General features: G+C 39.2%; 1 protein-coding gene across 1 annotated transcript in view; it reads right to left on the bottom strand.

Moving 5' to 3' along the window:
- Positions 1 to 1,337: 1,337 nt before the first annotated feature.
- MAPKAPK2 (MAPK activated protein kinase 2) overlaps positions 1,338 to 14,559 on the bottom strand; it is an 80,939-nt gene continuing 67,717 nt past the window's right edge. Inside the window, exons 4-10 of the mRNA XM_088128452.1 lie at positions 14,082 to 14,161; positions 10,158 to 10,284; positions 7,072 to 7,147; positions 4,908 to 5,032; positions 4,100 to 4,185; positions 3,921 to 4,001; positions 1,338 to 3,288 (exon numbers count right to left, since the gene is read on the bottom strand). Coding sequence (XP_087984578.1) covers positions 3,145 to 3,288; positions 3,921 to 4,001; positions 4,100 to 4,185; positions 4,908 to 5,032; positions 7,072 to 7,147; positions 10,158 to 10,284; positions 14,082 to 14,161 — 719 coding nt within the window. The 3' untranslated portion in view covers positions 1,338 to 3,144. The remainder of the gene's footprint in view (positions 3,289 to 3,920; positions 4,002 to 4,099; positions 4,186 to 4,907; positions 5,033 to 7,071; positions 7,148 to 10,157; positions 10,285 to 14,081; positions 14,162 to 14,559) is intronic.

The following is a 14,559-nucleotide window of genomic DNA, read 5'->3' as shown; positions in this document are numbered from 1 at the left end:
TAGCAATGTTGCCAAAGCCAAATGTTAACGGTTCAGCTCACAGGAATTTGTGAAAATGAAAGATGTCTGGCACCTTCCCATTCTGTTTGTGGTCTCACCCTGCCCCCCCCCCCCAATCACATTCTATTAGCCAGAAACACTGGGAATAAAAATACTGGGTGTGATATCACACAGAAACTGCCCAGCAAAATCCAGAAACTAAAAGAAGCTCATCTGAAAAGCTCCAACATTCACTTTTCTAAACTAATACATAACAGTGATCACTCCAAATTTAAACAACTGGCTCCGTCTAGAGGAAGTCTTGTGTTAATACATTCAGCCAAAACGAAAAACTGCTTCCTACAGAGAACTGCATTTACTTTGTAACACTCTAGTTATCACAGGAAAACAGATGTGTGGTTAGGATTCCAGCTGAATATGCCAATCAAATGTTAATACTTAGTCTCCACCACAGTCTAGGACAGTGTTCCTCAACCCTGACAACTCTAAGATATGTGGACTTCAACTCCCAGAATTCTGGGAGTTGGAGTTCAACATCTTAAAGTTGTCAAGGTTGACAAACACTGGTCTAGGATAATCAAGACTGATGATAAGGATAGGCAACTAGGAACAGGATTTTCTACAGCTAAAGCAACTCCCCCTCCCTGCCTCTTCTATTTGTTGGACTGTAACTTGCTGTTCAGACAGTGTGATCATTAGCCATAATGTCTGTTGATAATAGAAGTTGCAAGGTAACACAACCAGAGGTTTAACAGAGTTGAATTTCTACTTAAGACTAGGGAAAGACTAGGCAGAGTTATGGAAAAGTTTAATGTTAAAAAACGGCAGCTTCTAGCAACTCCAGCCAATATGGCCAGTGCTGTGGAATGCTGGGAGTTGTAATTCAGCAACATTTAGAAAACGACATGCTGCTCATCCATAGATAAGCTTCTGATTGGATGTATTAAGCCATTGCTTTAAGCTTAATGTGTGCAGGTTAAATCCTTGAAAATCGGTGTATTCCTCAGCAGACTGAGGGCTTTTATTTCTTGCACAGCCAAACCCAAAATGTGTCTGTGACTACTGAAGTACAGGCTACTGAAATCCTTTGCTATTCTACACAATGAGACTCAGGCTCTTATCAGGGAGACCCACAAAAAGCAACAAGATTTTCTTCTAAACAGGCATGCCAGAGCTACAATTACAGGAGCTGTGCTGGAAACTTTTACCTGTGCAAAAGCATGCCCAAATGTTGATAACAATAAATCTTCTCAGGGGACATGTAATTTTCATAGCAGAAATTGTCCAGCCAGCATGGTATCCATGGCAGTAACACATATAAACACAAAAGCAAACACTGATGTATTAGGTGTCTTTAATCCAAAATGAGGGAAAGCAGGAAAGCAGACCAAATCCTCTTGTTAGCAATAAGACACCAAAACAAATTGAACGTTTTTTTACAAATTAAATTCCTTACAGTTTCTAAAATGTCACTAAAAACTAAAGTTTTCTTTTCAAATGGAAAGGAAAGCAAATGTCTCTGTGTTTGTGTGTGTGTGTTTATGTTTAAATTAAAATACCAATAAAACAAACAGGGCAAAAGATATCCATTCATGGTAGGATATACTGAGAAAACCAGAAAAATTGACCATCAGGAAAATGAGGCAACTTGTATACAAAGTTTTTCCCTCCATGAGACAGAGCAAGAATCAGAAGAACTCTCAATTTTAAACAAATGTGCCCAAGACAAAAAGATAATCCCAGCTGAAGTCTGCAAACCATGTAGATCCACCCCATCTTCTTCAAAATAAAATTGTGGATCTTTGGCTTTCTAAGCAGAACTCACATCATCATCACATATTTGTGCCATGTGGTCAACTACTACCTACAAAAGCTAAGGTATTCATCCAACAAAAAGCTAATTTTTATGGTATTTCTCCTCACACTTTTATTTTTTACATCGTTATGGCAGGGGCAGGCTCCCCCCTACATGAATTTGAAGCTACACTTCCATGGGATGCGTATCTCAAATTTAAGCAGTAAGCCTAAAGAGTTGTGGGTTCCTGGTAATTTTTTTTTTTTTTAAAGAAAAAAGGACCACTATGAGCAGCTACAAGATGCAACAGCATGAGATCTTTTAAACTGGATTCAGTTTAACACTGAATGAGATGATGGTGGAAACTGGGCAACAGGACATATTTTGGTATACTGCTCCAGGATCAGCTAATGAAAGAGATCAGTTTTCAGTCAACCAGCAAACACCTTCTTTCTGTCATACCACCTAAATACCCTGAGATCATAACTGACTTCTGAGTGTATCATGGATCCCACCATTATCCCTCAGAAATTCAAGTTAAACTACAAAAAGTGGGGACCTTCCTCCTTATACTAAACATCCTACTACAGCATTATATATGATCTACTAAATCACAAGCAAAGGGGAAATAATCCTGTGCATACCAGTGAGTGAGAGAAAGAGAGAAGGCTTCCAGTTTAAGATGATATCTTATACTTGGGACATTTGATCAATAACTTTTAAGATTACAAACTGAGGTCTTTCCAAGGTGCAAAAACAACAAAACAGTTCTTGGTGTTAAATGAAAATAAAAAATCACAATGCCTTTGTTTCAGATGGCATTTCTTCAATAGCCCAGAATCTCTTTTGAAACAAACCAAAAGCCTTTATCTCTAAACAAAACAAAACAAAACAAAACAAAAAACAAAACAAAACAAACAGCATGATACCTTGCACAGGACTCTGTTGGGATTTTCAACTCTACAGTAATTTTAAAAATATAGATATATATATATATATTATTATTATTAACCCTTAAAAGGTAATCACAGGAATTTCAGTGTTTCTGGGGGGCAGGGGAATACCAAGGGAGATTTTACCAATAAAAATCCAATTATCAGAATCTTTTTCCTACTGGACCATAAGAAAAAAAAAATTAAAATAATAAAAGGATGTATTGTACAGCAGCTGTTTCCTGCCTCATCCTAGAAAGGTCAGAAACATGAAGGGCAGCTAGAACAAATAACTAGTCTGATATAAAGAGCTGAATTCCATGTGTTTGATAGGACAGTCTTGTTTCCAATTTGTTTTAAAAATATATAGATATTGTTATTGCTTTCACAACCATCAGGCCTGGCTCTACTGAATTCTCAGTGAGGGAGCACTGCAGGTTCAGAAGGATTTGCTTTCTTCCGCCTCTTCATGAGCAATGGGTTAGAGGAGTCTTCAATTTTCTTTATTTTAATCTGTTCATAATCCACCCTCATAGTGGCCAAGGCACTTGTCATCTCCTCCTAAATTGGGAGTAAAGAGGAAACAGAGTTGTAGCAGATTAGCAACAGAGAGCTCTGGAATGAAGCCTCAGCAAATTTAGAGAAGATGCTGGAGGTCTCATAAAAATAAATCTGCATGCATAGATGATAAGGAGCACTTCACCCCTCTAGAGATCCCACTCTACCTTTTGAGGTTTCATGTGCAAACTTCCAATTATTTTCAATGTTGGCTTTTTATAATACTTTTGACCTCTGTTCCATGTTCCTCTGCAGCCCAAATAGCTTTTTCCTGCTTTCCCCATTAACTGTATACTAACTGTATAGCAAGACAGAGGTTAAAATCTGGGGCTTTTGGTGACCAGCCATCCCTTATATTTTACTCCCAATAATAGCTGGTACCAAACATTTATAAAAGTGTGAGTCTACTGCGGACTCAACCCAGTGCCCCCAGATGAGTCTGGATTACAACTCCTGAAATCCTCTTTCAGGAGTGCCATGTTGGGGAAAGATCTCTCTGATCAATCTTTTAGCAGATTTAAATTCTTCTAGTCTAAGACTGAAAGATGGAAATGGGGTATCCTTCACTTTGTATTTTGTCTATGCATACTCTTTATCCTTACCGTATATATGACATACAGAATGTAGGAACTTACCTTGACATCCTCCCAAAGGTCCTTCTCTTCTTTCAAAACTCTACTAGTATGCAGAGGTGTCTGCGGCACTTGCATTGATTGCTATGGAGGGAAAACAAATAGAAAATTAATCTACTCTCAGATGTTCCTAGCTTAGGCAGCTAGTATCTACTTTTAATAAACAACAACAGAGCTCTTACCATGATCCATGGATGATTCATGAACTCTGTTATAGTCATCCGCTGGGTAGGATCTGTTTTCAGCAAATTTCGAATCAACTGTTTGACTGAAGGAAGAAAACACCAGAAACATTATCAATACAATGTGCATTATGCTCTCTCATACACGTGATGACGGTGATGATTTTAAGAGGACACAATTTTCTCCTTCGACCCAAGAGATATAGCACTGCAACCTGAAGCATATGCGCAGTTCTTCATCTTCCACTGGTCTCAGGCTGGTCTAACTATCTGAGGATGACAGCACCGTAAATACAGTATTTTATCAAAATCTGAAGTGAAGTTTGTTATAGAAAGTCTTGAAAACACATTCAGTCTGTTTTGGTATATTGTCTTGGTTGTAGTAAGTGCTGAAAATCACAGGTACATGAAGCAAAGGTAGTAGGAACTTTAATGCCTGCTTTCTTAAAAACTCATACTCCCTATGAACTTTCATTCAAAATTCTTCTAGTAATGATTCCTTCTCCAGTTGTTTCAATGTAGCACTTGAAGAGAAATCCACCAACATCTCCTCTTCATTTAAGAATAGGGTATATGAATTAACACAAAACTCACAAAAAAGTTCTCTTGGGTCTGGGCCAGGTCATGGAATACCTTTAAATTTTCAAACATAAAAAACTTCTACACAGTTTCTCCTTAAGTTTCTTTATTCCTTTTCTCATTCATGCTGGGATCATATTCAAAGTATAGGTTTGAAACTCATTAGTCTCATTCATGTTTGTTTGTTTTTCAAACCAGAACAATAGCTGCAGTTCACAATTACATTTACCTTCTTCTGATACTTCAGACCATTCTGGGTTTGGAAATTCATATTGACCCATCCTGATCCTTTTCTTCATCCCTGGAGAAATGGCCAGACCATGATTGGAATAGAAAGGGGGGTAGCCACACAGTCTACACAAAATGGAGAGAGAAAATATTTTGCACCAGTCACCTTCAAGGGCAGCCACACATAACCTCTAACTGTGAGATTACCAGAGTGTGAATTACTATGGTTACGTCATTCCTTCCAAGAAAGCTGATGGGTCACTTGGGGCTTGAGTGATAGAGATGAATGGAGAACAATGAGGGTGCACTGTGCTCCTTCATTCTGAAGGCCTCATAGAGTATTTGATGATAGAGGTCATATATTCCTGCTGAGTTCACATGAAAGAAAAGAGTAAAGTGTCCTATCCCTCATGACCTCAAGATTAAACTTAGGGGGAGGGAGGCAGCAGTGTTAATCAGGATCACCAGAGGAGCAGAAAAAGGCTTTAATCGCATCTCTCCCCTTAACTTAGTAACCCTGATAAAGACTGTGCTTGGGAAGATTAAATTCAAGAATAAATTCCCACAGGCACTCTCTTCATCAGCACTATCATGTTCCCAGCAGCTCATCCAACAGTGTTTTGCAGCTACCTCCTTTCTGAGATTGGACTCTCAACTGTTAACCGAACTGTGGATTGGCTGTTAGAAGAAGCCTAATTCACTGAGAAAGTGACAGTAATGGCAGATGTTTACTATGGTAGGCTGCAGACAGCAGTGATCTCTTGCCATTATAATATTTTATTGAGTATTCACAGGAATGCTTGTGTCCTTATCTGTTATAATGGCCCTTTCCCTTTGTTTGGATAATATATAAAAACAGAATTCTGGAAAATTTACATGGCCAAAAAAGGATACCCTCTCTGGATTGGTTATCTTAGGTTATTGAAAGATAAGGCCCTGTGTTCACTCCAAAGGGGGGGGGGGGGCGGAATGGTTAGAAAAAATATTTAAATGTTCTTGAGACCTCATAGCATTTCCCCCAGATTTGTGATTATGAAGGAAATTCAAGTATTATTTATTCAGGTATTTGGCACAATAAAGCAGTAATTTGTATGACAGCATTTGAAACAACTTGATTTAGCAAGTATTTTCACTTTCTAAATAAACCCTTATATTCTAATGAATTATGGGGCTGAATTTTATCACAGTCCTTGGCTGAGAGTCAGGGGTCCATAAGTATTGGCTCCTCTCAAAAAACATACCAAAAGTAGCAGGTACCAGGACACTATCTCTTTTTTTGTTTTTGACCTGTTTCTCAGAATTCAGGGGCAATCAACTGCTCTTTGCTCCAGCTACATTTCTTGCTCTTGAGAAGAAAGTATGGATTATCCTCATCGTTGCTCTGAGCTGTAGAAACCTGACACAACTGGGAGATAATTCCTGCCCTTCTCTTCAGCTTCAAAAGTGAATTAATTTTTTTATACAGTAGTACTGGCAGTCCAGCACTCAAATGACAAGACCCAATATTCCTCTACAGAGCTGACAGAGAAGGCTGAGGCTTATGTTGGCCTTTGGTTGCCAAGATACTTAGAAAACCTTTACAGCCCAGAGTAAAAATAATAAACTCTACCTCCACTTCCCCTTATTTGAAACTGGAAAGGAAGGTTGTATTTGTTGTTGTCTGTCTGTCTGTCTGTCTGCCTATCTATCTATTTTAGCACTTTTCATATTTGCTCTTTAGCCCATATGCTGTCTTGGTGGCTAGCAAAAAACCCAACCATGACGGTACAAAACTGCTTAGAGATTCAAATGTCAAGAACAGCTTTTGAATGGAGCTTGCACACATTGCTGATATCCTTGTACCCAAGTCCCATGAATCATTGTTTTCTAGAATGAAAATATAAGCAACAATATTAGGACATGCAATCTTCCCATTAGGTTCTATCAATATTTCCATTTTGACAGCCTGCTGTCTGACCCTGCAAATAAGCTGAGCTTACAAGCATATTCTGTACATCTTCTTTAGTGCTTACTGATAATAATCTTGAATTGTATAACTGACTAAAGGAAGCTAATATATTGAAGGACCTATTTATGGGTTCAATGAAATCAAGAACATATAGAGCAGAAAATTCAAAGCAATTAACTGTGCTAAACAGCAGAGTAAAGCAAGCCAGTTTACTTACAAAATATACATGATGACACCAAGGGACCACATATCACAGGATTTGTCATATTTCTCTGGGCCTAGTACTTCTGGAGCTAAAGGGGAAGACAACAGAGGTTTAACTGAATGTGGAAGCTCACAGGGGTCTCTATTCTGCTGAAGCCTCCAAGCATTGACGCAAGATCCTAATGCTTTTTGAGAGGTGGAATAAGACAGAGAGCAGAAAGACATGTCATAGGAAAACAGCAGTTGTACTATATGTGTGGTGAGTAATTATTTTTTCATCTGCAAAAGGTGAATGAGCACTCCTGCTCTGGTAGCCTGAAACAGTTCCCTTGGCTTGATGAGTATATTCCTCCTCACAATAGAGAAGAGGGGCAAAGTAGAAAGTCAAATATAAAAATGAAGGAGAAGGATGGAGGGCTCTTCAGAACTTCATACAATCAGAGAGCAAGCCAAGGTCTTCTAGGAGAAAGATCTGGGTGTCATTCATTGCCTTTCTATAGCTGAAGCTGAGAGTTTGAGAAAGGAGGTGGGAATGCTGGAGAAAGGAATGTCTCAGACCTTTACTTCCTCATGTGGGAGATTTTTTCCCTTTGCAGTCCTTAGCTCTGAAAGCTGGACACAAGCTCAGAACACCCTTTTTGTCGACACAGTTGATGGCCAGCAGAAAATGGTTGGCAAACACAGCAGTAGATGGCCAGGCTGTGTTTTAAGAAAACAAGGAGCATGCTAATTGTGAAGAAAAGGCTGACATGGAAGCCCAGAACTAGAAGAGCAAGGAGTATGACATGGCAGGATAATGAAAGGCATCTTTCTTTTAACAAGAGTACAATATTCAGACTATTACAAAAGAACAAGTTGTCCTTTCATTTGGGAACTTATTACCTCTGGCCCTGTGCCTGGAGAACACTTGCTTCAATACTTGCAATTTGGACACAATTTATCTGGCACTAGCTATCAGTTCAGTTCTCAGTTCCTGGGAAAGCCTACCACACTGAGAGTGACTGATAAATACAGTTTGGAAGTTTGCCAGCAAAAGATCACTAAGGGTCACAGAAAAGATTTACAAGTTACATAAGTCATTCTGAAACTGAGTTGGACATCACTTCACACGTGTCCTTTTAAAAGTGGATCAAAACTAAATCAATAAAAAGCTTAAGATATTGCACATAATTTTTATATGCAGGCATTGTCTTTTTTCTTTATTTAATGGAATCAGAAACTTAAACTTTTTTTTTCCTTAAGAAAGGAAGCTTGTTTTAACTGTACTCTGCAAAGTAGGATTTCAACATACTACTCTTCATATTGGGAAGCAAGAATGTCCAAACAATTTAGATAGACCTCCTAGGTGGAATAAACTACAGGTAGTCCTTGCTTAATGACCATTTGTTCAGCGACTGTTCGAATTTATGACGGTGCTGAACAAAGGGACTTATGACCCATGCACAAAGTCACAGCCAATGCAGCACCCCAGCAGTCACATGATCGCGAACTGGGCCCTTGGCAATCGGTTTGCACTTACGATCGGTTGCCAAGCGCCCCGTGATCATGTGATTGCCATTTGCAATCTTCCCAGCTGGCTTCCACAGAAAGTCAATGGGAAAGCTGGCAGGGAAGGTCGCAAACTGCTGCTGCCTGCCTCCCTCTCACCTCTGGGGGCTGACTGAAAAAGCTCCGTGCCGAAATCCAAGCAGGATTTTGGCGCTGAGCTTTTTCAGCCAGTCCCCAGAGATGAGGGGTTGGCTGAAAAATCTCCATGCTAAAATCCTGCTTGGATTTCAGCACAGAGCTTTTTCAGTGCCCCGTGATCATGTGATCACCATTTGCAATCTTCCCTGCTGGCTTCCCCAGAAAGTCAAGTCCCCCTCTCAAGTCCCCCTCTCGTCTCTGGAGGCTGGCTGAAAGAGCTCCAGGATTTTGGCCTGGAGCTTTTTCAGCCTGCCCCCAGAAACGTCCCTGGGAGCTGGCTGAAAATGCCCCATGCCGAAATCCAAGCAGGATTTTCAGCCACAGAGGATTTTCTGCTCCACAGTGGAGAGCTCGTCAGAAGCCTCTCCACTCTGGGGCTGAAAATCCAAGTGGCTCTGAGGCCCTCATGCACCCAACCCGCACCACACCCCCATGCAGCCTCCCCGACCCTCCCCCACACCCCTTCCCTCCCTCCTCCCCCACCCAGCAGCACCTGGGGCTTGCAATTTCCTGCCAGCTTCCCCACTGACTTGATTGTGGGAAGCCAGCAGGAACTTGCCTCGCCTAATGACCTGCAATTCTCACTTAATGATGGCAGCTGGGAGTGCCAGGATTGCAGTCGCTAAGTGAAGCGGGCACGTGATGATTCACTTAATGGCCGAATCTCTTAGCAACCTAAATTCCAGCCCCAATTGTGGTCATTAAGCGAGGACTACCTATAGTTGAAAACCATCTTCTGGATATAAAAGCAAATCTGGCTCAGAGGGTTCAATTCTGCATAAACAATCCATACTGAAAACAGAAGTGCAAACATCAGAAGCATGCTTGTTTGCCCAATTAGTTATTGGCAAAATTAGATGGATTAAATCTACTGATGAGTTGTTTTGCCCATTTTTGCAGGCCAAAGGACATACTTGGCCTTTGGGTAACATGCTGGCAACCTCACTCCAAATGTTAGGTGTACCCAGAATAAATAAGTAGAGCAGGACAATTGTCAGATTTGATTTCAATCTGCTCACATTTAGGTGTGCTGTAATTAAAACTAAGGAGCATTTCTTAACTTTCACTAATATTCATATATTCCATATATTAAATATGTTTCAGTTTTATAATACTCTGGCACTACTACTTCCACAACTTTCAAAGAATGCAGAAATACCTGGCTGCCACCCAATGGTTGTCTGGAGATTTGCAGCCTAAATATAGTAGCCCTAGAAATTATGCACCAAATCCTACAAAGTGCTGTGTTGCATTCTTGAACATCTTGATCCTTGTTCCATGCCAGGTATTTTCAGAACTCAAGAGCAATACACATGCTCTTGTCTCTCTGAAAATATAATGGTAGAAGCCTGTAAGATTCAACCTCAGAAGGACATTGTGTTCACAAATTACTCACATAGTAAGTTTACTTACCCACATAGTATGGTGTGTAGCATGGTGTAGCTAGGGAGTTATGTGTGGTGGTTTCTTTAGCAAAGCCAAAGTCTGTAAGTTTTAATACAGCATTAGGCCTTTTTGAGGTATATAGAAGGTTTTCTGGCTACAAGACACAAAAAGAAAAAGCCCTTAATCAAAGGCTACATTCTATATCATCTTCTAAATCTTGCTCCAACCATAGGAGGTTAAAAAAGAGCCCATGACATAGAATCATTTAACTTGTACTTATGCTATTTCCCACTGTAACTTCATTCAAAATAATTCCTAGGATTGATTGATTGATTTAATACATTTATATGGCCACCCATCTCATATGTGTGACTCTGGGTGGCTAACAGTCATAAACAGAATAAAAACATAGTAAGAACAACCAAAATTAAAAACAAAACATTCATTGCTTGATTTCATTTATATACTGTGCGCTCACAGCCAAGACTACTCATCGGGTAGTCACTATATCATAACTTAAAAACCAAGAAAAATAAGAACAATCAGTAAATGAAAACAAGATTATAGCAGAAATACACTAGATTACAGCACATTAATAAGCTAAAAATATTGGCAGCAAGCTAAAATAATTCAATTGATATGTTAAAAGGGCTGAGAAAAGGATTTTGCCTGACCCTACAAAGACATGAGATTAAGGAAGATATACCCTTCAAACAGAGAATGCTGTATAAATAGGGTGTCACAGTTGAAAAGGCCCCAACCATGGTTGTAACCTGTCTAAACCGGAAAGTTTATCATGCAAAGAGCCCCTTATAATCTGCTAGACCCAGCTGGGTCAGTATCCTCTATTTAGATGTGATATGCTACAGAAAGCAAAAGTCTTGTATGTTATTGATGGACTACGTACACCCTAGCATGTCCACAGACAAACTCCACACATTGAGACTGATCCACCCAAACCAGATGAGAACAGCAGAAGTATCCAAACCAAGGTAGAAATAGAAAGTACTGTAAGGAAGGTGACCTTGACCGAAATATGCGAGAACCACTACCCAGGCAAAAAGGGCTAAAACGTTTCTAAGTCCAGAGAAATCAGCTAACATTCAGAAGTGGCTTAGGCAGATGCCACTTTGATTCACTGGAGTATAAGAAGGGGAAGAAGATACAGCACAATCAGACCTGCAAGATTCTGTTATTATGGCCAGCCTCCATAAAGATCATTTTAGCCTTCCAGTGGAGTTGATTTCCTGGTCTGGTCTACCTAGTGGGGCTGACAGTAGGTATCTATTTATCCTCAAAGTGTTTTCCACCATCTGCATACAAATTGTCTCCCTACCCAGTTGAACATACAAGTAAAGGAAGATTCAGTTTAAAAAATCATTAAACCCTGGCGTCTCAGCAAACTCGATAGTCATTACAGAGCAAGAAAGATTTTTTGAAAACTGACAAGCCTCTTAACCTCAGTTTAATGAAATGAACTCTTCATAACAACTTACTTAGATAATATAATTTAATTATACTATAATATAATTATATATAATAATTATATATAATTATAATATAATTATGCAATGTGAATAATTTATTAAAATTCTAATTGTCTCAGAAGTTTAGAAAAATGACAGCATATAAAACTTAGGGACAAATAGGATTATGAACTTTTAAGGGACAGAAATTCAGCGCAGAAGGGAAAAAACAGTTTTATATAGAATATAAATTGCATTCAGATTATATACATGTATTTACTAGGGTATATACACTGTGAAAGTGTGCATGGGTGTGAGAGAATGTGATTTATCAAGAGTATGAAAGAGAGCGAAGACAAAATGCTCTCAAAGTTACAGGTAGGCAGGAAGATAGATACTTGCCATTTTTGTTCCTTTTAAAGTTAGGTAAATTAATTTAAATGTAAACAAATTAGTTGTATGATATTATCTATAGTTATAAATAATGGAATAGTCTATGACTGATGAATTTTGAAGACAAATTTTCCCTTTTTCTTCTTTTCTTTTTGCTCTTGATTTTAGAATCCCAAAGAAAGACTCACATTTGTAATGATGGGAAACTATATATTCATCTAGAGCTATGCTGTCATTATTCCCGGCTGAAGATTCCATACTACTTATGGGATCCAATGTTATGCATGGAAGTAGCTACCCCTTCTTCATAATGTTGAGGCCTGGGTGCTCATATAACAAGAACACATTCCACAGAAGAGCTCTAACTCTCTGCATTCTTTAGTGTAGTCCTAGGCCAAAATGCAAACTAAAATATAATTGATATAGGACACAGGTTAATAGAGAAAATGACCATAATAAAATAATTAATCAGTATTCATATGCTTAAAAAAAACCCTTATCTCAAAATTCACATGACTAATTCAGAGAGCCTCCAACTTTACTGCACTGCATTTGACTAAACGAGGACTTTGATTTCCTGGTGAGGACATTCTACTTAGAAGAGAAATTATGCCTTTCCATAGAACAAATAAGGAACAGTGTTCATCCAGGTCAGAGGCAGGTAATCTTCAGCCCCAAAGGCCATTTCTTCCCCAGATCCTAGAGTTACTTCTGCCGAAGGTGAACAAAATGGGTGACACAGTTTTTGGCCATTTTGAGAGGGGAAATATCAAAATCAGTGGGGAAATCCCTAAAATAGGCATCATATAGTTTTTAAAACAACCCCCCAACTCCCCAAACATCTCTGGCTACTATCTGGACTTTTTTTTGATAATGCCCACCTCCTGGACACCCATGAGAACCCCCACCCAAATAATGGGCTCAGCCAAGGCAGAGAAAGATTGGCAATTTTATATAAGAAATGCCAAGCTGGATCAGATCGAGGGTCTCTCTGTTCCAGTAATCCACTTCCACTTTGGCCAAGCAGATGCATGTGAGAAGCTCATGGCAACAGGCCCTGAGAGGTTTATTGGCTCTCATAATTGAGGTAATATAATTGAGGCTACCATGAGTGGCAGCAATAGTTAACTTTCAGCTAATCTTAAAGGAACAAAAATGGGCAGGCATTACTTCAAATATTGATTTTCTTGTGTTATTTTCCCTGGATACATTGGCCCACCTGAGGAGGCTAAATGCAAGCATAATGATTTCTATCTATATGTATAGATAACCTGGATTATTTCCTACTGATCTGTGGGAACTTTAATGTCAGCTTTTACTAGCATGCATGGAAACAATTAGGGGCATTCTTTGGTGGGGGTAAAAAGTTAACTCCCTCCCCCACCCCCCAAAAAACCCCTATGATTCCAGTCTGGCTCAGCCCTGTCACACTAATTATTTAGTTTAAAACAAAAAAGAATCACATAGGTTCAAGCATCCTGCATAAGATAAGGCCTCATTTTGCTCCTGGAGATACCGTATTTTTCCGACAATAAGATGCCCCCATGTACAAGACGACCCCCACTTTTCCAGCCCAAAATTAAAAAATCAATATTTTAAAAATAGTGCAGAACACATTTTTATTTAGTAATTAGTTAACATTGACCTGATACACTCGGTGGGAGGAGGTCTAAACCGTCTCTCTGCAGCTCTATTTCCAGGCTCTTTTGCTTAATTGATTACATTCAAGCACGAGTGAAACTGCAGATAGCTTGTCTCTGCAATCAGCCTTCCTCTAATTGGTTTGTTCAGCATCAGGTGATGTCAGTTACATCAGGCTCGTGATTGGAGGAAGTCTGTTTGGGAGACAAGCTATTTCACTCGTGATTGGAGGCTAGCAATAGGAGAAAGCCTCTCTGCAGAAACAAAGTATGGGCAGTTTGGAACCGCGCGATTCTCGGCTGACTTCCTTGAATAAGACGCCCTTCAGTTTTTAGGGTAAGGATTTTAGAAAAAAAGTATCGTCTTATAGTCGGAAAAATACGGTAAATGCATTTAAGAAAAAGCTTTGGAAATTATCAGTTATATTGCATAGGCCAAAGAAAACACATACCTTAACATCCCGGTGTGCAATGTTGATAGAGTGTAAATACTGGATGGCTTCTCCAATACTTTTCATTATTTCAGAAGCCTCTGAAGAATGAGAGAGGGAGGGAGAGAGAGGGAGGGAGGGAGAAGGAGACCATTTTACTCAGTAGTTAAACAGGCAAAAAGCACCACATCTCAATGAAAGAGCACAAGGACATTGCATTACTGTATTAGGTTAAGATTCAGAACATAATTAAATGTAACATGGCTACATTTACATTTATGTTATATTTCTCTCTTCTCTTCCATAACATGGTTCTTCTGTCCTAATGTTATAAAACTGCTTGTTTCCTAACTGTTGTTCACATCTTAGGCTGGGATGGACAGAGGAATGTTCCTTACAATGTCAAATTTAACAGACTGGTTTAGATGATCTGAAATCAACTACAGGTTTACATCCTGCCCAAAATGCCATCTCATGGCTTACCTCTTCAATTCTATTT

Source organism: Python bivittatus, unplaced genomic scaffold, assembly GCF_059951505.1.
Source record: "Python bivittatus isolate LINGU-HERP-01145 unplaced genomic scaffold, Pbiv_v1 ctg000700_np1212, whole genome shotgun sequence".
NCBI lineage: Eukaryota > Metazoa > Chordata > Lepidosauria > Squamata > Pythonidae > Python > Python bivittatus.
The sequence above is the reverse complement of the archived record's forward strand: the minus strand, read 5'-3'. Positions and strand labels throughout refer to the sequence as shown.